We start from the raw sequence: 26579 nt of genomic DNA on the forward strand, positions 1-26579 counted from the left end.
AAGATGGGCCATAATTGCTAAATACTTATTTGTTCCTTAAATCAATAATTAGTTCTTTGAATTCTGGTGATTAGTGATTTCTAGTAAACCTGGGTTTTCTTCCTGCCAAAGAAAGAAGTGAATTGAATACTGTGTGGTAACTTTAGACTTTGTACATACTTAGTATAAACAATCAGATCAAGCCGCTATTTTCCTAAAATTTGGCCGTTTAGGCAAAAACCAGTGGCACAGAACTTTTACCTCTTTGATTGGATTAATCATATGGCCTAAAAACATTATGACCTTAAAAATCTAACTAAAAGAGCAAAGAAGTTGCATGCAAGGGATGGGCCCTTTTAAAAGTTAATTTTTGTTGGTTTTTCCAGATATTAATGAATGTGTATTGAACAGTCTACTTTGTGACAATGGACAATGTAGAAACACTCCTGGAAGTTTTGTCTGTACCTGTCCCAAGGGATTTATATACAAACCTGACCTAAAAACCTGTGAAGGTAAACTATAATTTTTCTCTTACACTATGTACTTTGCCCTCTTTGGGAATGCCACTAGAAAATAAATTAGAATAAATTAGAATAAATTAGAGTTGCTTCCATTTCAGATAATTGTGCAACTTAAAATGAGATTTTTGTTGTCCTAAATGGCACTTATATGTACTTTTCAAGCTACTGTGGGTACTTACTTGGAATTGGCATTTTATTTACCATTTGTTTTGTGTTTCAGTGCCATTTAAAAGTATTCATTTTGCCTGCAATTGCCTGCAATTGCCATTTTATTTATCATCATTTAATAGACGGAGAAAATATTACATACTGTGTGCTATTTGAGTTAGTAACTCAGCAGTCACATTTACATTTGCTCCGTATTTTCTGAATAAAAAGATACATCCATGTGACAGCTTCTGTACTATAGAGATGTGCTTAATTATTATTTTTGGCCTTCCATCTAGTCTAGAAAAAATATCTATTTAGACCAACTTTACTATCCAACGAAGAATATGTGGTTGTAACTGAGGCCAAAGTTTAAATATTCATTCACACCCAAGACTAGATTTTAGCAGTAACGTAGTCCTGTTTTTGTTTCAGACATCGACGAATGTGAATCAAGTCCTTGCATTAATGGAGTCTGCAAGAATAGCCAAGGCTCTTTCATTTGTGAGTGTTCTTCTGAAAGTACTTTGGATCCAACAAAAACCATCTGCATAGGTATTAATCTTTCTGAGAATGATTTTGTGATGTTAATCAATGCTGCTGTATTTAATATGTAATAAACATTACCTCCCTACCCCCACCCTCTGCAGAAACCATCAAGGGCACTTGCTGGCAGACTGTCATCGATGGGCGGTGTGAGATCAACATCAATGGAGCCACCTTGAAATCCGAGTGCTGTTCCTCCCTTGGTGCTGCCTGGGGAAGCCCATGTACCCTATGCCAAGTCGGTAAGAGAAATGGGTGCTGTGGCTCCCATCCCCATGCCACTGGCTGCTTTGCTAGAAAGGAGAAGCCTAGTACTTTGTACATTGGGGTTCACATGGAGATTTTAGAAGAGTTCATTCTGATGACTTCAGTGAAAAAATGTATTTCTGAGTAGGAAACTAAGAGACTTGTCAAAGACAATAATTTTATGTAATTTGGTAATTTATTGTTTTCTATCACCTCATTGTATTATGATTAGCTGATGTTGCTTTCCTAGATCAGCAATTCCTCTTGGCTCTATGGGAAACCTCATGGTTATGGGTCCTGAGCTGTTTATAGGTGCAAATTGTCTTCCAAAAAAACCTGATGAACATAAAGGAACCAATATTCATGACTAAACTTCTAAATCTGTTGCAAAGCTGAAGTTTGAGAGCCTTACTGATGACTTTGCTGATTCGATGTTTGGATATAGAAGTGTATGAATTTATATCATGTGAATCTGTAGGGCATGAGATCTTCAAGGTCTAGACTTTGTTTTTCATATTCATGTTACAGTAACCCTACCTATTGTGATTCGTATTTTAGAGCTAACAGTGAGAGAGAAATCTAGTCCTTTCCCTTCGTGGTCATCAACTTAGCATGATCTTTAGGGTACCTTTAGGTCCTTTTGGATATCTCAGGGGAAAGGAGCTTTACTTAAGGAGACATTTTAATCTTATTCTTTTTCACTTATGCAATCTCAGAAATACTTTGTTATCTCAGACTTATTCATAGCAACAAAATCTAATTCATGTTCCAGGTTTTCTTTCATGTTTCTTATACTATGTCATAACTACAAAGTCTGGATATTGTTGTCTCAGATTTGTTTTGTGTTTTTGTTTGTTTGTTTTTACAGATCCCATATGTGGTAAAGGCTTTTCAAGAATTAAAGGAACACAGTGTGAAGGTAGTTATGATTATTTATAAGCCATAAATTTCTGTGTGCATGAAGAATGCTTGTGTTAACTTGGGCTGGATAAAGATGTCATATAACTTCACAGTGAGAAATATGCAGCAGAGAAAAAAAATGAGGACAGCAGATATACCAGTTGTTAATGTCACAAGCATATATATGCTATTGCCAGTGTCAGACCACTATGGCCAAAGGACAGAGTGGCTGAAAAGGTTTTAGACTGACCATGGTTTGAATTGACTGCACTTTCAAAATGCTATAGATCAGGAAGAGAAAACAGGAAGTTTTTGATGAGGTTGTAAAATTTGCATTTTCCTTGCTTTGTCCTGTTTATTTGTTTATGGTTTGGCATAGATGATTTAGGAGGACACACTCTGTTGCCTCATTTTTGAAAGTCTACGTGGCTTCACTCCAGTTTGCTGTGATTCTTTCTCATCGAGTCCCAGATAGACATAGGTCAGGGTTACTAACACAACCTAACATGACACAGCAGCTGAAAAATTTTAAAAACAGCAATTAGTCCCATATGTGGGATGAAATGAAGTTTTTTTTCTCTGCTAAAATAAAGAGGAATAGTATAACCCCCACCCAAGGTCTTGCTTTCCAAATGATGACTGAATTCTTTGGCCTTTTTCTGGTCCAGACCCACTGTTAATAACTTATCTGACCTCAGCAGCACATTTTGGTGTACAAGTGGCCAGGGGAAAAAACAAAACAAAAAAAAACACCCGAAAGGTAAATGTTTCCCTCCCCATTTATCTCTCTTACAAGGAAAGATTTGGAAACATCCCTAGTTTGGAAAATTATTTCTTCTAAATAGAGATACAGTGTGTGTGAATTTCTTAACTAATGCTCTGCTTTTTTGGTATTGGCAAGTAAGTGTCTTTCTTTGGATTAACTTGATGGTGAATATTTTTCCAAATTAAGTGCAGAGAACATAGTGCTCTGCATTAAGCAAACTGGGACAGACTGGTACATTGAGAGAGGTTGGGTGAATGATGAATGGATGGACATGAGCATCTTTAGACTCTTCCCAACTCAAGCGGGAATCACCAAGGTTTGGAAAGAACAGCCTGAGACCATTGCTGAGTTAGAACTAGTAATACTCTTCTAGGGACTTCTCAAAAGAAAATCTTTTTACTGGCTCCCATATTCCTCAGTGGGATTTTTTCCTACGCTCACCTTCAAGCTCTTCATTCTTTGCCAGTTTGAAAGACTAGGTTTCCATTTTTCCACTTCCAAACATCTGGTCTCATAAAGCTAATTATGTGGTTCCTGGGAGCCTTAACCAAGATATCCATAGTACCCAGAGCTGTCTCCAAGAACTTGCACCAGCTAGCTCCGTCTCTTCAACTTAAAGTTTACTACCTGACACCAATGGAGAAACTCATTTATCTTTGGTAGTAGGTGGGCTTGTTTGGTTGCTATTCAGACATCACAGAAATTCTACCTAAACTGTTTGGAAGCAAACTAATTTTGTGAATTCATCAGGCTCAAAATGGCCTTTTCCGTTGTGAGGATAAGTATGACTCCATAAATGGAATATAGTAGAATTATGTTACACAGATATATTAACTTCATGCTTCTTTCTTCCTTCATAGACATAAATGAATGTGAAGTGTTCCCAGGAGTATGCAAAAATGGCGAATGTGTTAACTCTAAGGGATCATTTAAGTGTCAGTGTCCCAATGGGATGACTTTGGATGCTACAGGGAGGATCTGCCTGGGTAAATACCGAACTCATTACTTTTCTAATGATCAATTTTTTTAAAAGATGATTAAAAATTCAATTAACAAGATAGAACTGAATTATTTGTTTCCAAGTACAGACACATATACCTCAAGTTCAGCATTTTCATTAGGATCCATGGTGGTTTTGCAGACAAATAACCTTCCTGACTCAAGCTCTTTGTCTATTCTTCATAAAAAGAGTAGAGAACATGTTAGTGAAGTGAAGCTTTAGTCCTTAATTGATATGTAACTATTCCTTAAATCATTACCATCACAATTATTATTCCAGAGCTCTTAAATACACCCCCTATATGTCATGGGCTATAGGATGCAAGGTGAATATTGGGGAGAACATTTTCACTTAGTTGAAAACTGTCGACCATGCCTGCTAGGCATGTCTTACTATTGGCCAGAGGGACAGGTCCTCTCAGGAAACTCTTGTGGGTGTCGGGAGTGAAGGGTGTCAGAGTCCTTAAGAGTGAACCCAATGGAGCCCAGGGCTGTTGTCACTTTCAGTCATAGTGGGATTCTCCATGTCAACTGCTAGAGCCCAAGTGGCAGTGATGTGGAAGACATGGGACACAGAACCATGAGTTCTTAGAAAGCTACCCTATGGATTTGTAGTAGCAGTAGGTTTGAGGTCCTTTAGCCATTCCTGTGGTGTCTGGCAGACTTATTCTCATGTTCCTGTTATGGCTTCTGACTGCCAGGAATATGTCTCTTGGATCATTGGTTTCTGAGCCCATGACTATGGAATAATTCGCAGCCACATTGTGTATCTGAAGGCTTATTACTCTGAAGAGCATCCTCGGTGAAGGACCACTGTAGGTGGTTAAAAGAGTGGTATGCATTTTAAGGATTTGGATCATTTATGAATTAGAACAAACAAACCTTTAAATATATAACTTTATAGTTTATAATGTAAGCAGTGTGGAAGAGAAAAGTTGGAATTCTGAGGCTAAAGTCTTTGTGTAACTGTGGATGTCAGTTAATCCCATTCTGAGTCTTAGCTTCTTTGTTTAGGAAGAATCAGCATTTAATGAGAACCTTCTTCCAGGTTCTTCAGTTGAAAGATGCTTCAAGGTTTAATTTAGAGATCATTTTAAAAGTATCCATCTTAATAAAGGCAACCTGGATATAAAGTTTCCCAGAAGGCTTCAGAAGCTTTCTGACTTTAAAGGAAGCTCAGGCTTTTAGGTGAGTGGTGAATGACAACATTGTGAAGGAGAAAGAGAGGGACTATCATGCCTTATGCCTTAATTATACTTTACAATTTTCAGATGCATAATCTCCTTTGAGCTTCTCAAATGGGTGGAACATCATTTTACAGATGTGGAAATTCAGACTCAGGGTTATAATTTGTCTAAGACAAGTCACTTCTTAGTCACAAAACAGGACCAAATTCTAGGTCTTCTGACCTCTCGTCTGCTATTCTTTCTACTCTACCCCAAAACCCCATGAATTTGGGGTCGGAGCTACATGTATCCTACTTGTACCAGAAGAATATGTACATAGCACCTGGTGTAGTGAAAGAAGTACTCAAGAAGAGGAGTGAATGGCTTTTCTTTGCTATTTTTCCTCTTTCATCTCAAATAGGGCAGTCCTCATTTTGGAGTTTACTGTTCCACCTCTCCAAAATGAGGCTATGAGGAAAGGGGGCTGGGGCTAGCTAGCTAGCTCCGATGTTCTCCAAGAGTGCAATTTGTTTTTAGCTAGAAAATTGTCAAGACATGATGGAGTACATGCATTGGTAACAGCCATGTCTATGAAAACATCTCCCTAAAGAGCATTGCAGGATTTCTCAGACTACTGCTCCTTATGTAGAATTATCAGAAAACGCCTAAAGTTGAAAGGAAATTTTCCACAAACCATCAGTGCAAATAAATATGAGCTACAAAATAGAAGCTAGTCTTTACGAGGCAGAAACACCCATCACGAGGCCTGGGTTTTGTTTGAGTAAAAAAATAATTCCAGTCAGTAAGTATATAGCAAGTTATTGAGTGTATCGTACTTTGCCTAACACAGTGCTGGCAGCTTCGGGCAGTGAAAACAGAGTAGCTCTCCTCAGCCTCTCTCTGTTCCCTCTGGCAGACATCCGCCTGGAAACCTGCTTCCTGAGGTATGAGGACGAGGAGTGCACTCTGCCCATTGCTGGCCGCCACCGCATGGATGCCTGCTGCTGCTCCGTTGGCGCAGCCTGGGGGACAGAGGAATGCGAGGAGTGTCCCGTGAGAAACACACCTGAGTTCGAGGAGCTCTGTCCCAGAGGACCCGGATTTGCCACAAAAGAAATTACAAATGGAAAACCTTTCTTTAAAGGTACAGTGGTTTTGGTGGTCGATTGCAGACCAACAAGATGCATTTTCATGAGCTCAGGGTTCTACTAACAGAATTACAATGAATATCATCAATGTGGTCATTCCTAGATCATCTCAGCATCCATTGTTTGCTTTCTAAATTATGTATATAGCAAAACATTCACTCGGTATCTTTTTCTACATCTCAGGATTTCCTGAGGTCCCTTGCCTCTCCCATCTAGAAGGTTGATTTTAACACTACCCTCAGTCAAACACAAATGAAAAGAAATGGGAAATTTTTGTGCCATCCGCTAAGGTCATATGATGTGAGCTTTTGTCTGCTGATTTGAGTATCCATGTCACTGTGTTCCACCTGAGTATAGATAATGGAGGGTGAATGGCATGAGAAACCCAGGGGCAGGTCCTCTTTGTCCAAATACAGTGAAAATTCATTCCTGTCGTAGACGCACTCCAGTGACATGATACTTCAAATATTATGTCAGTGTATTATGTTATAATGTAAAGTCCACGTAAAAAATATGTCACAGATTTAATCTAATTACAAAATTGATTTAAGCTTTTTGCACAATGATACAGAACTTGTTTACTTCAGAATATGGAAAAAATCATAATTGGTTACTCAGAATTGTGATTACTCAGAGAGGATCAGCTTATGCTCCCAGTATAGAGTTTTGTGTTGGATGCATATTGTGTCTGGACCTAGTTATTATACTTTGTAATTAAATCATCTTATAAAAATGGGAAATGAGTACATAAATATCACTTAACTATCCTTATATAAAAAAAATCTAGACTTTTTATTTTTCTCCTGAGCATTTGGTCCAAGAAGCCCTGAGGTTTAAAACTGTGTGTCCAGAGGGACAGTTTCTAGGTGCCCCTCTTAAATGTCTGTTAAGTAAATTCAAAGGAACTTGAATGATTTGCTTCCAAAGGCTGTGGCAATCCATTGCCACGAAAGGACTTGATATTCTTGAGATTTAATCTGAAAATTTTGTTTCTCATGATATTATGTAGAAATTAACTTGCATTTCTTGAGCTTTGGGTCTTACTTTGGAAAGGCCCCTAAAAGGGGAAACTTGGATCACACATATGTTGTCTCTAGTATACAAAAAATATTTTAATTATATTAATGAAGCTTTAAGGCTATATAATATTGAGAAAATATTTTAACTAGTGTACATTATTTGCAAACAATTTAAATTATAAATGACAACTTCTTTGAAATTTTTATATGTTAGGTATATCCAAAAAAGCATCAAAAAGCATAAATAAAATCTCATTCCTATACAGACTGAATTGGTTGCTGCAGATTATATGTTCTAATTATTGTATAAGATTATATATTCTAATAATCTATGTGCTTTGAGTATAGACACTAGTAGTTTAGAATATTTCATTCATTCAGCAAATAGTTAAGTGTTTAGTATGTATCAGGCAGTGTGCTAGATTCTAGAAGTCCAAATAAACACACTCTTTACTTCTCTAATAATGCTTTCTAAAATAGCAGTTTAAAAGACTAGAAATGTTTACAAGTTGTATTGGATCATCACACATTCTTTAAAGTCAGTATTGCCAAGACCTTAAATCAAGACCCTCCAACTTCCTGGGTTTAAAACGGTGGGCATTGAGTCCTAATTGGTTGCTCGTGACCCTTATGCACATTTTATTTTTCTTGAAGATATCAATGAATGCAAGATGATCCCCAGCCTTTGCACCCACGGCAAGTGCAGAAACACCATAGGCAGCTTTAAGTGCAGGTGTGACAGTGGCTTTGCTCTGGATTCTGAAGAAAGGAACTGCACAGGTGAGTGAAGGGGCTCGCCTTGGAGGGACACCCTTTAGAACTCTTCATCTTTATTCCACAAGAATTAAAGTTATCCTACTCATTTGCTGCTACCCACTGCTTTTGTGCAGACATTGATGAATGCCGCATATCACCTGACCTCTGTGGCCGAGGCCAGTGTGTGAATACCCCAGGAGACTTTGAATGCAAGTGTGACGAAGGCTATGAAAGTGGATTCATGATGATGAAGAACTGCATGGGTAAGTGTGAGCCCGTTTGATCAGCATAAGGGAAAAAAAGGATTCCAAGATGCTTTGATGACTAATAGCCTCTGTCCCAGTTCTCGTCTCCTGAGCAGTGAGTCAGGAATCAGTCTGGGCAGAGGGAGACTGACACATGGAAGAAATGAGGGAATCCATGCTGTGAAGTGGTGGGTGGTCTCGGACACCAGTTATGGGTCCCTGAGAAGTGAGTGTAACACCTAGGATAGATATCCTAGGGAAGAGAGAACAATTCAAACAGAGGCTATATTCAGGGTCACGTTACAGAGTTTCTGTACAACATTTCTAGAAAAGGAGATTAATTAAGCTGGTTGTATTACATCAGGTTTCCTAGAAACAAGCCTGCGACTGGGGGTTCTTTTGAGGGAGTGTTCTCAGGAGGAACCTGTAAAGAAGTGAGGAAGGCAGGTTAGGGCAGGGGAAGAAGGGAAGCAAAGAGTTCAGCTGTATTTTAGCTTTAACCTAATCCCTTAGGGAGTGTGAATGGTGCCAGAGAGTTGTTCCACCTTGAGGCAAGGAGGCCAAGATTTTATACTCCCACATCAGTTCAATCAGTGATTGGCCATGGGCAACCCCCAGCATGGGAGAGAAATATAATCTCCCACCTCCCAGGTATTTCTGAATGAGGTGGAGAAGGGAGCCCGAGAGGCATTAGCAGACAGGACTCCTAGCAACTGGGCAATGAGTGCACTGGCCTGGCATGGGGACCTGGACAGGACACCACCAACATCTTCAACGTGGGTCATTTCCACTTTTCAGATATTGATGAATGTCAGCGAAATCCTCTCCTGTGTCGGGGAGGCATTTGCCTAAACACGGAAGGAAGTTACCGCTGTGAATGTCCTCCTGGTCATCAGCTGTCCCCCAACATTTCCGCATGTATAGGTAAGGAGAAACACTCCCAGACCACTTAGCTGTGGGCAGTCATTCAACCCACATCTCTGCCAGAGTCAGAAGCTTATGGCTGGATGTTTTCTGTTTTTATTTTCTACTCAGATATCAACGAGTGTGAACTGAGTGCGAACCTCTGTCCCAATGGCCGCTGTGTGAACCTCATAGGGAAATATCAGTGTGCCTGCAACCCTGGCTATCATTCAACTCCTGACAGGCTGTTTTGTGTTGGTAAGTTCTATGTTTTGTGTTGTTTTCTGTTTTATTTTATTTAGTCTCATTCTAAAGCACTCAAACAATGTTCTCTGAGTTCTGTTTCCATCACCAGTTACTTTTACTTAATCTTTCTTGTTTTCCTGTAAGTAAAATTCTTTTCATAGTGGCTTCTGATCTTCAGATCTCACCTCCCTTCTGTATTTAAAGAAGCACTTAAATGAAGGATGTAGGATGTTTTAGCTTTGACAAGTATAATTTGATCCATCTTGCTTTGAAGGGTGAACGGTAGCACATGCTCTGTTTATGCAAAGCATAACCAAGCAAATCAGCAAGTGATTACTAACCACCTGAAATAAATGAAGCACAATGAGTGCCATGAAAAAGGAAAAAAAATAGTTCAGTCTCTGCCTTTCCATGGTTTAGATCGGCTAATAGATTTCAGAGGACAATTATTGGAAAGAAGACCATGGTATGTTCATAACTTACATTGAAATAGAGGCCAGGTCTGGCACTCCTTAAACATGGGGTTTTGTGGGATAAGACTTTCACTTTGTGGCTGGCCCTCTGTAAGTTTAGTTGTGCTGGAAAGAGTGGCACAGAGAGCCCTGTGGCTTTATTGTGCCCAAAGTCAAAGTGAAACTTTGTATAAACTGCCAGTTTTTGCCTGGTTTGGGGTGTACATCATGTGGAACTGCCAAGTCTCACATGGTTTCCACCCAAAGGCATAAATCAGCCCAAATTCTTCTGAAACATGGCCCAGGACAACTCAGAACTCCAACTCAGGTTCTTGAAAAGGATTAGAACTTCAGCCAATCAAACTGAATGTCAAGTTTATAACTGAGTCTGTGACCCAGAGAATTTCACCCACGTGCCCATTGTCATAACTGGGATAAGTTCTCATAGCACCTACCATTTCTCCTACATTGCATGTGGCACATCATGTGTTGTGTAATTAGTTGTTCATCTAACTCTCTAGCTGTAAGTTAGCATTACGAAGGCAGGTCTGGTGTCTATCTCATTCACTCTTAGATTCTTATCTCTAGCACATAGTAGGTGTGTAGTTCATACTTTTTGAAGGAATCAATCAATGCAGTAAATTCCAGTTACCCTAGGACCCTAGGATGCTTTCTCTTTTTTTTTTTTTGCTTTACTTGACCTATGCCTGGAAACTTTAAACACATGCCATGATCATAAGCACAGAGAAAGGTGATAATATGATATTATTTTTATTTTTCTTAGACATTGACGAATGCAGCATAATGAACGGTGGTTGTGAGACCTTCTGTACGAACTCGGAAGGTAGCTATGAATGTAGCTGTCAGCCAGGATTCGCACTAATGCCCGACCAGAGGTCATGTACTGGTAAGTAGGTTTTACCCTCCTGTGAAATCTCTCAAGTACAGGGCCCTCTGTAGAGTAGTGCAGGGCGTGGGCTTTGGAATCAGATAGTCCTGAGTCCAAATCTTTGTTTTGTCACGTATTTCAGTTGTGCATCCTTGATAGAGATCCTTAGCATCGGGTTTCTCATCTATAAAATGGGGTTCAGATTGCCTGTGTGGACGAATATGTATAGCACTTAGCATAGTACCTGACACGTGCCCAATAAATGGAGTATAAAATATAGTTTCTTCGTTGATCAGAATTTTGAAAAATCTGAACTCTTAGCTTACTTCACTGCTATTGAGGGTGTGTTCCCTGTACCGGCATTAACCTCACCTGAGAATCTGTTAGAAATGAAAAATCTTGGACCCCACCCTGGGCCTACTAAGTCAGAAACTCCTGGGTGCGGATCCCAGTAAACTGTTTTCACAAGCCCTCAAAGTGATTTGGATGTATGCTAAAATTTGAGTGATGCTGGTCTAATTGACACTTCCTATTCTATCACCCTGGGCTAGAAGAAGCATGTAGCCAGCTAGAGATGAAAAATGAGGTAGGTAATACAGGTTTTGATTCTGGCTTGGATAAAGAGAGAAATTGGGTTTAGAAACCCAGAGTATCTTATCTGACCTAGAAAACTCTCTCTCAAAAGCCCTAGATGTAAATTTGGCTACAAAAATAAATTAAATGTTGAAAATAAATATTTGTACTAAAAATGCATCTAACTAGACTTGCTTATTTCAAGCAGTTTTCATCTTAAAATATCAATAAAACAGAAGATAATAGACTTTAGACATTTACGTTTGACAGTGAGAAAACTAAGATTCATAATCATATTTGAAAGATAAACTCACATCAGAGATAAAATTGCTAATTAAATGATGGGATTTTAAGTGGATGTGGACCCCTGACCCCGAACAGTATGTTGTGAATCTTGAAAATGGTTTTCTCCTTTTAACCTGATGGGATAACTGATGTAAAGCTTCATTTGAGAATTAATTGTCTTGTGCAAATAGGCTGAGTTTATTTGACTTGGGTCAGTTAATTTTTTCATCATTGAATTAATAGAACCAACATCAACAACATGCCGTTGTTGGTTTTATTCTCTGCAGACATTGATGAGTGTGAAGATAACCCCAATATCTGCGACGGTGGTCAGTGTACAAACATACCGGGAGAGTACAGGTGTCTGTGTTTTGATGGATTCATGGCATCCGAAGACATGAAGACTTGTGTAGGTAAGCAAAGAAAACAGATTTTTCCATTTTTGCTGATTACTCACAAATACTGTTAAATGACATAAAGATTGGTTTGGGTACCTGAGATCCTATGTGAAAAGTAATGATATTTAGTGGCATAATACTAATACTGCAAAGTCAGCATTCCAAAGAGCAACTTTCTTGTGAGTGTGATATGTTAGTTTTGTCAGATGATACGTGGACTGAGGTAACCATTGGTCAACTGCAGATGGACATTTATTTTACGTTTATGCATTATTTCTGTCTACTTAACCCTCCTTCTACTGTGACTAGAGTTCAGGATTTTAATATGTTTGTCTAAAGGCATGCAAAATTTATTTCTGACAAAAATGCAATGAACTCTAGAATTAATAGTGCATGTTTTAGAGTTTCTACTGTTGTTTTCAAATTTGTTGTATTTTCTCCTGCAATATCTAATCTGCCTTTTATCCTATTCAGTATATTTTTAATCTTAGACATTTTAGTTTTTACCTCTAAAAGTTTGATTTAGGACTTTTTCATATCTTTTGTGTCTCTGTTTAATATGTCTAATCATGCCTCTAGCTTTTTGAACATGCGGAATACAATTGTAATAACTGTTTTAATGCCCTGGTCTACTAATTCTATCATCTGTGTCAGTTCTGAGTCATTTCAGTAAATTGACTTTCTTCTTCATTACAGTTCCTATTTTCCTGCTTCACTGAATGCCTAGTATTTTTTGATTGGATGCCAGATGTTATAAATTTTGACTTACTAGGTGCTAGAAATTTTTGTATTCTAGAATATTCTTGACCTTTATTCTTGATCTATGTTGTTATTTGGAAACAGACTGAGCCTTTCAAAGTTTTGCTTTTACTCTTTTAATAAAACAGCAGTTAGTCTCAGGCTAATTTTGCTGCATTACTGAGGCAAGGTCCTTCTGGATGCTCTACCCAAATCCCTGTGAATTATGGGGTTTTCCCGTTAGGAAGAGGCACAATTCCAGGCCTTCTGTGAACGCTGATGATTGGTCCCTCTAATTCTTGTGGGTGGGACTTACCCAGCTTCTAGTAGCTTCCTTACATGAATGTGCTGATCACTGCTCATCTGAATGCCTGACTGGGACCGTTGCAGACATCTGGAGCTCTCTCACTGTGCAGGACCCACCTGTCCTTTGATCTGCACTGAGAACTCTAGTGACTTTGGCCTTCGAGGACTTCCAGCTTCATCTCCTCAACTCAGGAACACTTACTGGTTCCCTCTGCCATCCACTTCCTTATGCCACGCCCTTCATACTCTCTCTACACAGTAATCTGAGGCATTGTAGAATTCGCCTGGCTCGTTTTCTTTCTCTCAGGATCACTGTCTTTTGTTGCCTATGTTGTCCTTTTGTTGCTGTTGCTTCAGCTGAGAAGGTAAATGTGGTGCCTATTACTCCATCTTGACCAGAAGCAAGAATTTAGAATTTAAAATATCTAAATTGTATCACCTTTATATCTTCGGAAACCCCTTACCAAATATTTGTGAAGCCCTAAAATTGAAGTGAATGTCATAAATATAAATGTTTCAATTTGGGAAAGAAGTGATGTAACTATCTACACTAAGACTGCTAGTTTATCCTTTCTTTGAAAATATGGAAACTAAATCGTTAGCATCACGTAGGCTGAATTAAAAGGTTCATCTGGATGCTGTTTTGAAAAGTTCTCTAGACTGCCACATAAACAGGCTCTAGACTCAGCCTAGAGTCAATCAGTTTATTGGATTACTTGACCTCCTACTTATGGCCCAACTAAAAAGCCATTCTGCATTGTTAGCCTGGAATATAGAAAGCACATGTGAATTGAGCTCCATAAATATGATACACTTTTTTTGGAGTGAAAGCATTTCACCCTTTCTGATTTATTTATCATAGTTGTTTTATCTCAGGGAAAAGGTATTCAAACAAATGGTTATATGTATTAATAATATCTATGTTTTACAGATGTGAATGAATGTGACCTGAATCCAAATATCTGTCTAAGTGGAACCTGTGAAAACACTAAAGGCTCATTTATCTGCCATTGTGATATGGGATATTCAGGCAAAAAAGGAAAGACTGGCTGCACAGGTATGTTTTTTCAGATTGAACAATAAGACGTTAAAAGTGGTTAAGAGACTACTACCATAATTATAGATTAATACCAGTTTTAAGACCATTAACATTTCAATTGCATTTATAAAGCAGTTTGTGGAACATTTTTCATTAAGTTACTCTGTACTTCTTTGAAATTTGTCACACTTTAGATTGAATCTAAGCTGAGGGTTTTTTCTTTACCTTGAAACAAGTGATAATATATTGAATAAATTATCACTGTAATTAACACTATACATATCACATTTTTATGAGGTTCAAATCACATTTTTATATCAAAGTAGTTAACATGCTAGTTACCAAATATTCATATCTCTTTACAGTAATGTGCCACATAATGTCGTTTCAGTCAACAATGGACCACATATATGACAATGGTCCAATAAAATTATAATGGAGCTTAAAAATTCCTATCACCTCGTGATGCCATAGTCTTGGTCATGTTGTAGCTCAGTGTGTTTGTGGTGATGCTGGTGTGAACAAAGTCGTATAAAAACATAGCACATACAGTTACAGTAGTGGGGCTATACCACGTAGGTTTGTGTAAGTGTGCTCTGATGTTCACACCAGGAAATCGCCTATGTATTTCTCAGAACATATCCCGTTGATAAGTGGCGCACGACTGTATTAAAGCAAGCCTTTTCCAATAGTCTCCATTGGCAACACTTCTTTAAGGTCTTTTAACAGAAATCACTTTTTAAAGAAGCACATCCTAAAATTCATATATTTCATCAATTCTCATCAGTCTTCCAGTTCCTTAAATGAGTGTGCTTGTGATATATTACGTTGCTTTAGCCCAGATAAGTCTTTATTCCTGGGAATTAACAAATCTTATGAACTGATAAACCGTTTGTAATTTTGCTTGTGTAATATCTATAGCACATAAGAAAATCTTTTCACAATATTTGTGGGAGATTCTTCTATTAAACATCAAGTAAACATCACTTTACGTGAGTGATATTGTTTTTAAATGTTTAGTTAGTATTTTCAAACTTGAGGCAATGATATTACGTGGAATAGTAGTTTTACTGTAGTCACTTACAGTAATATAACAGATTATAGCATATATAACATAATTTAAAACACAATAGAGACCATGGTGAGCTTGAATTAGGTAACTGCATAATTTCTTTACAAATAACAGACTTTAACTTCAAACGCCAGTTTGGCAGGCCCTTGTGACTTAAATTGAACATTAAAATATTTGCAGATTGGCAATGTGGTAAGTGTACAGATTCTTGTCTTAATTATGTCAACATTTTTCAAGAAAACCCCCAAATATATTGTCATTTCAAGTTGTCCAATAATACTAAGTTTCAAAGTTATAGATATACAGATAACACCAGTAATATTACTATTGGTCCAAAAATGAGAGATTGTAGCCAAATTATAAAAACAAGCATGAAGCTGGAATGCTTTCATCCTCAGTATATTATTCTTCACATAAGCATGGCTGGGGGTCCCTTCTGATGAACAGCACAGTTTTTAAAATCTCAACTCCTCATGTAGTCTCTGGGGTAAAAATGATGCTTAGCTCATGATGTCTATGTTTCAAGCTTTATTTTTAGCTTCCAGTGTAAATACAGAACTTGGGATAAGGGGTGGTGGTCTGGAAGTAATGAAGGGAAAGATAGGACAGTTCCATATTGCATTTTACCTAGTGGAGGCTAATACCAATGTTTGGCTCAGTTGAACTCACTGAAATTAACCCCAGAGAATGGCGATGTTTATGAAGGGAGAAGTTAATCTAATGGGACAGTCTTCATTCGCTATTAGAAAAGGAGATCTCTAGAATTTCAGGCTCCACATTCCAGCTAACAGGGGCATGTGCAGAGGCCAATTATTTTAGGCCTTTCACTACGAAGAAAGCTTAAATTTTCATGCAGCATTAATTTCATTTTAAGTCAATGAGATATATATATATAATACCCTTGGCGCAGTGCTTAACTTTCAGTAGCTGGTCAATAAATAGTACTTACTGTTGTCATTATGGAATGAGACACATAGACACCGTGTCTAGAAGCCATTTAATTAGAGACATAACTTCTAGTCTAGCAAAATTCTATACCACTATTTATTGATACATGCTTGACATCAATTTAAAAAAGGAAAATCTTACTCTATGTCCAAAGGCTTGTTTTAACTGAGTTTGCACAGATACTAAGACTGTGGTGATGAGAGCTGTGCACTCCACGTTAGATGAGATGACACCAGTTTTACATTAGGAACAGCAATCTTTTAGTACATTATGTGAACAGAAAAATAGATATGAAGGCCAAGAAGTGCTCTATCCTTTCCCAAGGGCCAACATCCCCCTGCTTTTAACTTATAGCCTAAAATGATTTTTTAATTTTATAAAACCGAGTTAGCACTGTAGGGAGAAGACTTGAGTTTCACGGCCCCTTTGATATCATAGTACCATGGCATGTGATACTCTCATGTAAAGGAGTAGAACTCTGGATTTTATTCCTAGTTCTTCCACTGGTTCATGAGCTTAAAGAAATCACCACAGTGCTCTGTAGTTACACAAGTGTTCCCCTTGAGTAAGCATCCCGCAGTGAAGTATGGAAGGAGGGGGTACATTAGGGAGGAAAGAAAAAGAGGTCCTCTGCAAATACTGTTATTAACAACCAAGGCTATCACATTTGATTGAAAATGACTGACACAAACAGGAATTGGCAGCAAGTTTGGTATACTTGAAAACAAGTTTTAAAAAATCTGAGCCAAAGTGTTTTTTAATCCCATGTAACGAGGGTTCTTTTAGCCTGCTTTTAGTTTAACATTAGTGTCACTCACAAGTTAGATTACCAGCAAGTTACCTTGGTGATAATCATATTAAAGACAAGTGTTTATAATGTCCCAGGCAACTAATATAAATAGATATACGGATCTTGCCTAATGGGATAAGCAAGCCGCACAACAAATAACAGTGAAGAACAGACCCAGAACTATGTTTTGATGACAAACAAAAGAAGTATTTTACATCTATTTCTATACATATATAATATATATACATACATACAATATGTATAACATACATTATATATATATATATTTTTTTTAATAAGTAGCCTGTAAAGGAATTATAAAAATATGTATGCTATTCATAAGGAGGAATTTTGTTTCATGAGAACTAAAAAAATGTCCTCTGGGTTCCATTACAACTTTGTCTAAATATTTCAGCTCCCTTGTCATTACTGATTGTTTCCATTTAAACAAATAAACATGTTTTTCCCCCCAATCACTTTAGCAGTGTTCAGAATCCACCCACTGACTTACATTCCCAGCCTACACAGATGTTAAGCGTTTCTTTTTAGTCCCTAAGCTTTGTCCAAATCATGAGTTGAGAGTAATGTTTGCTTTAATGGAGGGAGAAAATACATTTGCTTGAAATCTAGAACGCAGCTCTCTGTCCTTGGCTTAAGGGACTGGATTACAATTTTTCTGTGGCCCACGTGCAGGGCTTCTGCTGCTCATTCTGCATAATTGTAATTAGACAACCAATTGGAAGAAGAAAACCTAGACTGCAGCTGGGTGCCATCCTTGGCGAGTCCTGGCTTTCACACGTAAGAGCCTACCACCTATCGTGTGTCACTCAGTCAGTTAATAAGTATGACGTACCATTAAAATCAGAATTGTTTTCATTTAAAATAGCAGGATTTCTGGGTAATTTCATTTCTCAAACTGTCTGCTGCTTTTCACATGAGAAATGTTGCTGGTAGGCCTTAGTCTGTGAAAGAGAATCATCTACTTCAAAACTACCAGCGCTCAGTGAGAATTTGCGCCCATTTCCTTCCAGCTTCTTATCGCTGCTAATTGTCCTCCACTGGCTGACAGCCTGCGAAAACTTGGTGGGTGTTCAGTTAAATAGTCTTGGCTGGAATTTGGATCCAAATTAAGAAATCCAAGTAGCCTTCCTGTTTAGCCTCTCCATTCACTTGAACGTACTCTGCCCCAAGGCCTAATCAAGGAGATCCCACAGTTTGGCAGTGCTGCCTGTTTAAGGTCCACGTGACTGATGCCCAGATGACGGGAAGGCAGGTGTTTGTGTGGGTGACAAAGCCTCTCCCTGTGTGACTGTCAGAGGAGGCCAGAGCAGCTTAGAGAACAGCCCTTACTTGAATGTCAGTGGAACACACCCTGAACCTGTGCCTGGGGTCTGCTCAGACCATACCGTTCCCCTTCAAGAGAACCCTGCAAACAGGACCTTTGAGTCTGTGAGGGAGCTTTCATGGGGTTACAGAGGTTGCAGTGTCAGCCCTAAATTTGAATTTCTTTGCTTTTCTTGGCTTGTGCTTCTTCTTAATCTTAAAAATGAATTTTCTGTCTGGAGCAAACTTGTGGGGGAAAGAGAACATTTGCACAGAAAGAGATGTTCTTGGCAAGCATGTGCTATGTTTCCTTCACATTATTGGAGAGAAGAGTGTTTGAATATAGCATTTTTGTTTGCTTGTTTTCCTTATGGCTCAGTTTCCCCTTTTGTCTGTTTTTATAATGTAGTATAGTCTTAGGCCCAAGTCTGCCATGGAAACGATTAATGAATAATAGTTGCTGCATGCATGCACACACACACATATGCAAAAACCTTTTATTCAGAGATGTCTTTACACTTTATGACCGGTCTTTCTAATTCACTTGCCAGTTAATGAGGATATAAGGCATTGAGATAATGACTTATACAAATATTCGCAAAATGGAGAATTGAAAATTGGCTCCTGAGTTACTCTCTCCTATATCCTGAAACCCATGATACACAGCCTCTTGCAAATAAAATTTCTTTTCACCTTGAAAAATTGTGGTGAAATTGCACATATTTTCTCGAATTAGAAAATTATTTTAGCATAGTATTAATGATAAAAAAGGGGAGACTCCTTTTAAAAGAAATAATAATTTTCTTAGTTGCAAGATTAAATATGACGGCAAAAAATCCATATGAAAATAAAGGTAACTTTGCTCATTAAAAAATTGGAGAGAAAAAGATCACAGAATTACTAGATTGACAGGCTATGATTATCTCTGAAAATTATGCTTACTAGAAAAGATTAGTGAATATTTCTGTGAGTCTGGTACTACTTACTGAGATTTTGCAAACTCCATAAAGCCGGGCTTAGAATAAAGTCCTGATGGATCTAAAGAAATCAGCTCAATTAGGCAGCTGTAGTCTAAGGAAAAGAGTGCCAAGAAGGTAGAAGAGGGAAAGGGGGGTCAACTATATGGTGATGGAAGGAGAGCTCACTCTGGATAGTGAACATACAATGTGAAATACAGATGATGTATTAGAGGATTGTACACCTGAAAGCTTTGTAACTTTCCTAACAGTTGTCACCCCAATAAACTTTAATTAAAAAACAAACAAACCAACAAACAAAAACAAAACAAAAAAAAAGAGTGCCAAACAGTGGGCAGGGAAAGTGAGTTCCTGGTAGTCCTGCTCAGCCCCTCACTGATTTTGGGGCCCTTGTCAGTCCCCATGCCTTTGGGGACCTCTGTATTCTCCTCTGAGAAATTGAGGATTAGGAAAGTAGAATTCTAAATTCTTCCCACTTAGAAAATTCCGTGATTTTATGGAAGCTTTAATACTTAGGTAATTAAAGCTCATTATTTCTACCTAATTCAGAGATCATCACAAATAAAGCAGGGAAATTAAGAGGACTCTAAAAGTGGTGGTTTGCGTCATTAATTCTGAAGGTAGTGATTATCTGAGGAAGAGCAAACCCGTTAGTTCAGGCTTACTTTCTTGAATTCCCTACTTACCACTATTATCCCTGGGCCGGCCTTCTTCCTCATTTCCATGGAATGTGCCATGTGCAATCATTCAGTTGGTTAAAGCTCCCAGTCACAAGTCTAAAGCTGCCTGGTATGTGCCTCCCTTGACCTGCCTTAATAACTCAATAGGTTCATGTGGCTGCCAAAGTTACATTAAAATTCACCCATACAATACGTTGTAATTGTAAGAACATTCTTCTAGGCATGTTTTCACTTCATGATTATTAGTGATATTGCAAAATATTTTTGTGGCAAAATGTTATTTTGTGTTTGCTCTAGAAGTTATGAAGAAGCCAAAGATCCTAGGACCATTTCAGAGCTTCAGATGGAATATTTGGCAAACAACATGTTTCCCAACACTTTTAAATCATTTTATTGGGCTTCTTACATAAACAAAAGAGTAAACATAAGTTGCTTGCCCAGTTTCTTTTTTATGCCACTCTTCAAGTGATCACTGAAAACTCTTGCAACATTTCTTATGCTCAAATTATCCTTCTTGACCTAAGTTTTGTGTTAGACATTGGTTTCCCTGTTGAGTCATAGTATCCATACCTATGAGTCTTGTTCTTAGTTAATGAAAAAGTCGACTATGAGGTTGAGTGCCTGGCTTTCATTATATAATGGATTAATTTGGGGAAATAAGATTATGGTACCAATTCCAGTTCTGATCACTAACCAAGAATCTTACAAGTCAAGTAAATTCTGACACTATCTTTAGGTAGATAGTGTGAGATTCCACAAGTTAAGGGTCCGGTCCCACAGGACTGTCCCCATTTCAGATGCCAGTTGTAAGTCCAGGTTGTTACCTGTGCTTCTGACAGATTGGCTATAAATCCTATAAATCGGAGCTTCCCATGACCTCTTCCCTGGGTTTAGTTTGCTAGAGTAGCTCACAGAACTCAGGAAACCAATTTACTCACTAGATTACCGATTTATTATAAAGGAATGTAATTTAGGAACAGCCAGATAGAAGAGATGCATAGGGCAAGATATGCGTATGGCAAAGTGGTGTGGAGATTCCAATGCCCTCTCCGAGGGAACACTCTTCCTGAATCTCCATGTGTTAACAAACCCAGAACCTCTGAACCCTGTACTTTTGGGTTTTTATGGAGGCTTCATTACACAAGTATGATTGATCAAATCATTGGTCATCAGCAATTGATTCAACCTCCAACGCCTCTCTCCATACCTTGCTGTAAGGTCAGGGGAGTAGATCTGAAATTTCCAAACTTCTAATCACGTGGCTGATTCTCCTGGCAACCAGCCCCCATCCTTAGGTGTGGTCCAAAAGTCACCTCATTAATATAACAAAGGACACCTTCCTTCTCTCATCACTTAGGAAATTCCAAGGGTTTTAGGAGCTCTGTGCCAGAAATGGAGACAAAGACCAAATATATGTTATTATTACAAATCACAGTATCACAGGAAACAAGACATATTTTACTTAATACTTTATATTCTTTTCTATAACCCTTTTATAATTATAGAATCAATCTTGGCTAAATTTGGAAATGGAATTTTGGAGAATAAAGAATTTTCAAAAATTTGGAGTCTTTCAGTAAAGTGACCCTAATCCAGTACTCCTTTTACAGATAAAGCTCCATTGGATTGATTTGAGTTTTACATGAACTATGCAAGAAGGCTTGAGTCTCCAACGTGCTAGGACTCTAAGAAGCTAGAGAAAAGACGGTTCACACACTATCTTAAGGAAAAGTCTCTGCAAATGCTTGAATTAGCAATACCTAAAGTAAAACTTGCATAGAAATAAAGCATATTAAATAATGCAGTATTCTACATTTAAGAATAAAACATATTTAATAGATAGAATATGAGTGAAAAAGTTTCCTAATATGCCAGCAACTTTGTATTCTTTTGTCTATATGGTTGACTTAATAAAAATATCGAGAATAGAAACATGACTGTGAGTGTTAATACCATAGAATGTTAGGCACCTCACGTTTTAAGATCTTCTACTGGAAAGAAGTTCATTTTGTTTTGCAGTGACTGGAAACACATAAAATAATGGAAAATACTTAGAGTTGGTAAGAGCAAGTAGCATCATGTTGTTTATAAATTGAAATGTAAAGCTGTTCAATATGTGTGGAGTATATATGTGGATGCTAAACCAATCTGTATTATACTGTGGGGAGTGTGAAAACAAGTCCACTTTTGACATTTCTAAGTTGCTATTGCTAACTTAATTAAAAGACCTAAAGTGCATATGTGCTAAACTTTCTTTAAACCGCTGGTTATTTTTCCAGACATCAATGAATGTGAAATTGGAGCACACAACTGCGACAGACATGCTGTATGTACCAACACAGCAGGAAGCTTCAAATGTAGCTGCAGCCCCGGGTGGATTGGCGATGGCATTAAGTGCACTGGTGGGTTGGAAAATAACAGAAATTGCTTCTTGTGAACTGCATAGATTATAAATATGAAAATATGAATTCTGTAAAGAAAAATTTAACTTGCGTATTATTGATGTTAAACGTCATACTTTCTGTTCATAATGATGTGATTTGTTTCCTTAAGATCTGGACGAATGCTCCAATGGAACCCACATGTGCAGCCAGCATGCAGATTGCAAGAATACCATGGGCTCTTACCGCTGTCTCTGTAAGGAAGGCTACACGGGCGATGGCTTCACTTGCACAGGTAAGTTTGTGTCAGAAATAACTGTGTAAACGGCAGTTAGAGAAAGGCGTTCCGTGTCTTTCAGACCATCAGTTCTTTTCTGAAGACGGAGACAGTTATGGACAGCTTTTAACAGAAAAGATCAGTTATTTGAAACTAAGTATATATCTTTGTGGAATGGAAATTTGGAGCTAGATCAATTACGGAGACCTCAGAAGCTAACTATACACATATATAGTTATTAGTTATGTGTATCTTACTGTATGTAGTGATGTCATTAGTTTAAAACAAGTCACTTCCTTTTATAATCCTTAGCCTTTCTATTTTTGTGCCTATTTCTCACTGTTGACTTATTTTCCATAGCAAACCCGAGAGTGAGCTTGCTGAAGGAAGCTATGTAAGGAAAAGGGATTAAATGTTCTGAATCAGGTTGATAGCATATCTTTTTCTCCTACTGACCATCATCATTATCCTCCCACATTGCTCTAAGCAAGAACTTTGTAACCGCTTTGTAAGGAGTTCATTCCAGTTTTACAATGTACCAGTGACATTTTCTTTTCTGTTCTAATTAATAGTCATTGAATTAACATGAACTACATATATTTGAATATATATGATTAGAAATATGATTGTAGAAATATGATACATACACTTACATGAACACGTATACACAGATAACATTTCTTATGTTAGGACTTTGGTGTTAAGTAGGTGCTGAGATGCAGTTTTCATTGGCTGTGAGGTAGCATGGCTGCTCATATCACTTGAAACATTAATTTATCCCAAGCACTCAGCTCACAAGAAATCATTTAAACATAAAAGAGGTTAAGGCCCAGTACGTGATTTACCTGGATTAAAAAACAAAACCAAAAAACTCACCAAAAATTTCATCATATTTGAAATCGTTTTTGCCTAACCCAGTGAAGTTTTATCATCCTAAACCTCCCACTAGTTTTTAGAAAATATTGAAAGTTTCATGTATGAGCATGCATGGTTCATATGTTTGATATGTAATGATCATGATCATTAACAAGCCTCAGTAGGATTAAGCAAACAGGAATTTTTAGTGTCCTTTAAAACTGTTGTTCTAGTTCTTTTGCTGCCCATCTGAACTTAGCCTGAAGTTTGAGAAATAGACACAAACCATGGCATATTATTTCCTGTCATGGATGTGTCCTCATTTGGATGACTCTGCTTGAAAAAGCCTTAGTTTGAATGATTTGTTTAACTTACTCATTTTACATCATTAGGTATAATTTAGCATTCAGAATTCTGCCTCTGCACACCATGTTCATTGAATATTCAATATTAGCGTTCAAAAGAGAAAAAAAATGAGTTTAAATGTGTCAAATAGAAATTATGACCAAGCACCAGTACACTCAGGGAGTTAATTACAAAAACTGTCAGACCCGAGGAATGGGAAAACTGAGAAAGAGTAACTTCTGTTTCTTTCTGGCTCTAGATCTTGATGAGTGCTCTGAGAATCTGAATTTGTGTGGCAATGGCCAGTGCCTCAACGCCCCAGGAGGATACCGCTGTGAATGTGACATGGGCTTTGTGCCCAGTGCTGATGGGAAAGCCTGTGAAGGTAACTGATGGGGAAGTGGCTGGGGCCTTACACCGCCTGATGAGATTAGGTTGCTTAAACATTCCTGATATTTTCTTTTTTTTTTTTTTACCTGAGGTGTGTTTTGGCTTCAACCTGGTCACTTCAGTTTGTGGAAGGATCAGGTCTCCAGCCAGACTAGTTCTTTCTGTGCAGAGAAAATTTTCTCTGGCCATAAGCCGCACATCCTACCGTGGCCAGATGGTCTGCACCCATCGGACCTACGAGAGAGAAGTTAACCAAGTGTGGTTACCTCAGCGCATCCTCTTTGTCCCCACTGCTGCATGAAAGATAGAAAGTGCTGGTCCCCTGATAATGTCCTGTCGAAGGATTCTCTTTAAATATGGAAGCACAGTTTTGAATCTCACTATAGTTTGGTTTCTAGAAATAAAGGCCTTAAAATAACAGCAGAGCAGGTAGTCTTTTCCATATGTAGAATAATGTCCCGGGTACATATGGCTCACATGGTCTCTAAATACCTTTTGCAGTTCTTTCCAGTGGGAGACCCTTTGGCATAACGTCATATGTCATGATGTCTCTCAGCACAAGACACCGTCTTTCTTATAAGTGTTGGTCAGACAGGAAGAGTCCTGGGAGCCTATTGGCTAAGGGTGGATCCCACTAGGAGACACAAGGTTCTTCTCTTTACCCACACTTGTCAAATTGAAGTGCATTATCCCTCATTGAGCAGAATTAGTGGCTACAATGAACCAGAAAGATTTCAGTAGAAATACACAAATGATAACAATTGACAGTAGAAATTTAAACAAGACCCTGATTAATGTCTTAATTAATAGTTGTTGTTAATAGGACATTAACTCAAAATCAGTCTTTAGGTGGGACACGTATACTAATTCTCTCATATAGTTCTATAAATACTTTTCTTTGTCATGGAATCATTGGGTGTTCTTTATACAGTTTATATTAAATATGCAAAGTTTGATATAAAATTCCTCTGAGTCAAGAAAAACCAGATTATGCTCTTGATCATATGCCTAATGCCTTGTTTACTTTTGTTACTGGAACATCCAAGGAAAACAGGTACCGTGCCACTTCTGGTAACATAAATAGTTGCACTGAAAGTTTTGCTTCTCTTACTGCTACAAGGGAAAGTTTTGTTTGTTTGTTTGTTCTTAATATAAACCATCCCTGGCAGAGTGGTCATGGCTATTTAAAGCCAGTCTCAAGGCTGAAAATGTGCCCGCGTGTCAATTACACAAGCAGAATGTTAATGGGAGGCAGGGACAGAGGCCTGGAAGAAGCATCTGCAGTTTTGGGAGCTCCATCAACAACAGGCAACACACACCATAGTACTAGGGGTACAGAGGGTTATAAAACTGATTGTAAAAGTTACCACAAAGCCTTTGTCATTTTTCAAATTTTAACCCACAGCAAAAACAGTGAATGCAGAGATAAGGACAACCAAAGAACTGAGCCTAACGTGCTTAGTTTAACTTTACAAAAGTTAACTTTACAAAAGTGGTGTGGACCTGTGTGAAACACCATAAATGAGATACATATGTATAAAATGCTTAGCCCACTTCTTAGCATGTAAGAGGGGATGAGAAAAATAAGGTCTCACCTAAGAGGCATCCCTGTACATGGCAAATCATCTAAAAGTCTATGGGAGAAATGCCTAGATTGATGTTGGATAGTCATTTTCCTAATAACCTTAGTTGCTTAATTACATGAGGCAGTTTCTTTAGCAAAAAATAAATTTAATTTCTCCTCTTTTTCACCCCTTTCCAAGATATCGATGAGTGTTCCCTTCCGAACATCTGTGTTTTTGGAACTTGCCACAACCTTCCTGGCCTGTTCCGTTGTGAGTGCGAGATAGGCTATGAATTGGACAGAAGTGGCGGGAACTGCACAGGTAAGGCATCCATGGGCATTACAGTCTGCTCCCAGGTATTCCAGGGGACTTGGCTTCCATGGGACCTTGCTGGGACCACATAAGGAAATGCACAAAGTCACAAACAAAAAGCTGGGATGCAGCGTTAGGTATCACAAAATAAATTTCCTGAAACCTGGAACTCATTAGAGGTGAGGATGCAGAAGAAAGAGTTGAAGACCATTGAAGGAGTAGAGTTTATAGCCTTCAAATCAAGCTGTGGCTGCAGAGTAATGTTCCAGGGTGCCCCAGCTATAAGGCTCCCCAGCCACTCCTTTCCTCCTGGGGTACATTTTCAGAGTTTCCATTTCAAGGCTATGCCCTGGGATGATGGGTTTTCCCCTTGTACTTCTCCATAGCAATGCCCACT

The 26579-nt window shown here is 38.2% G+C and overlaps 1 protein-coding gene across 2 annotated transcripts in view; it reads left to right on the forward strand.

Annotated features, from left to right (window-relative positions):
- Nucleotides 1-26579, forward strand: part of FBN1 (fibrillin 1) — a 233403-nt gene that overhangs the window by 147812 nt on the left and 59012 nt on the right. For both annotated transcript variants that reach the window (XR_012494755.1, XM_019730687.2), the window contains exons 20-36: nt 366-491; nt 1083-1202; nt 1298-1435; nt 2308-2358; nt 3966-4091; nt 6187-6414; nt 8092-8217; nt 8328-8456; nt 9237-9362; nt 9474-9599; nt 10824-10946; nt 12074-12199; nt 14160-14285; nt 22337-22459; nt 22611-22733; nt 24175-24300; nt 26069-26191. Coding sequence is in view for 1 of the 2 variants with exons in the window: in XM_019730687.2 (XP_019586246.2) it covers nt 366-491; nt 1083-1202; nt 1298-1435; nt 2308-2358; nt 3966-4091; nt 6187-6414; nt 8092-8217; nt 8328-8456; nt 9237-9362; nt 9474-9599; nt 10824-10946; nt 12074-12199; nt 14160-14285; nt 22337-22459; nt 22611-22733; nt 24175-24300; nt 26069-26191 (2166 nt within the window). In the remaining variant the exon portion in view is untranslated. The remainder of the gene's footprint in view (nt 1-365; nt 492-1082; nt 1203-1297; nt 1436-2307; nt 2359-3965; nt 4092-6186; nt 6415-8091; nt 8218-8327; nt 8457-9236; nt 9363-9473; nt 9600-10823; nt 10947-12073; nt 12200-14159; nt 14286-22336; nt 22460-22610; nt 22734-24174; nt 24301-26068; nt 26192-26579) is intronic.

This window comes from Rhinolophus sinicus, linkage group LG03 (genome assembly GCF_036562045.2).
Source record: "Rhinolophus sinicus isolate RSC01 linkage group LG03, ASM3656204v1, whole genome shotgun sequence".
NCBI classification, from domain to species: Eukaryota; Metazoa; Chordata; class Mammalia; order Chiroptera; family Rhinolophidae; genus Rhinolophus; species Rhinolophus sinicus.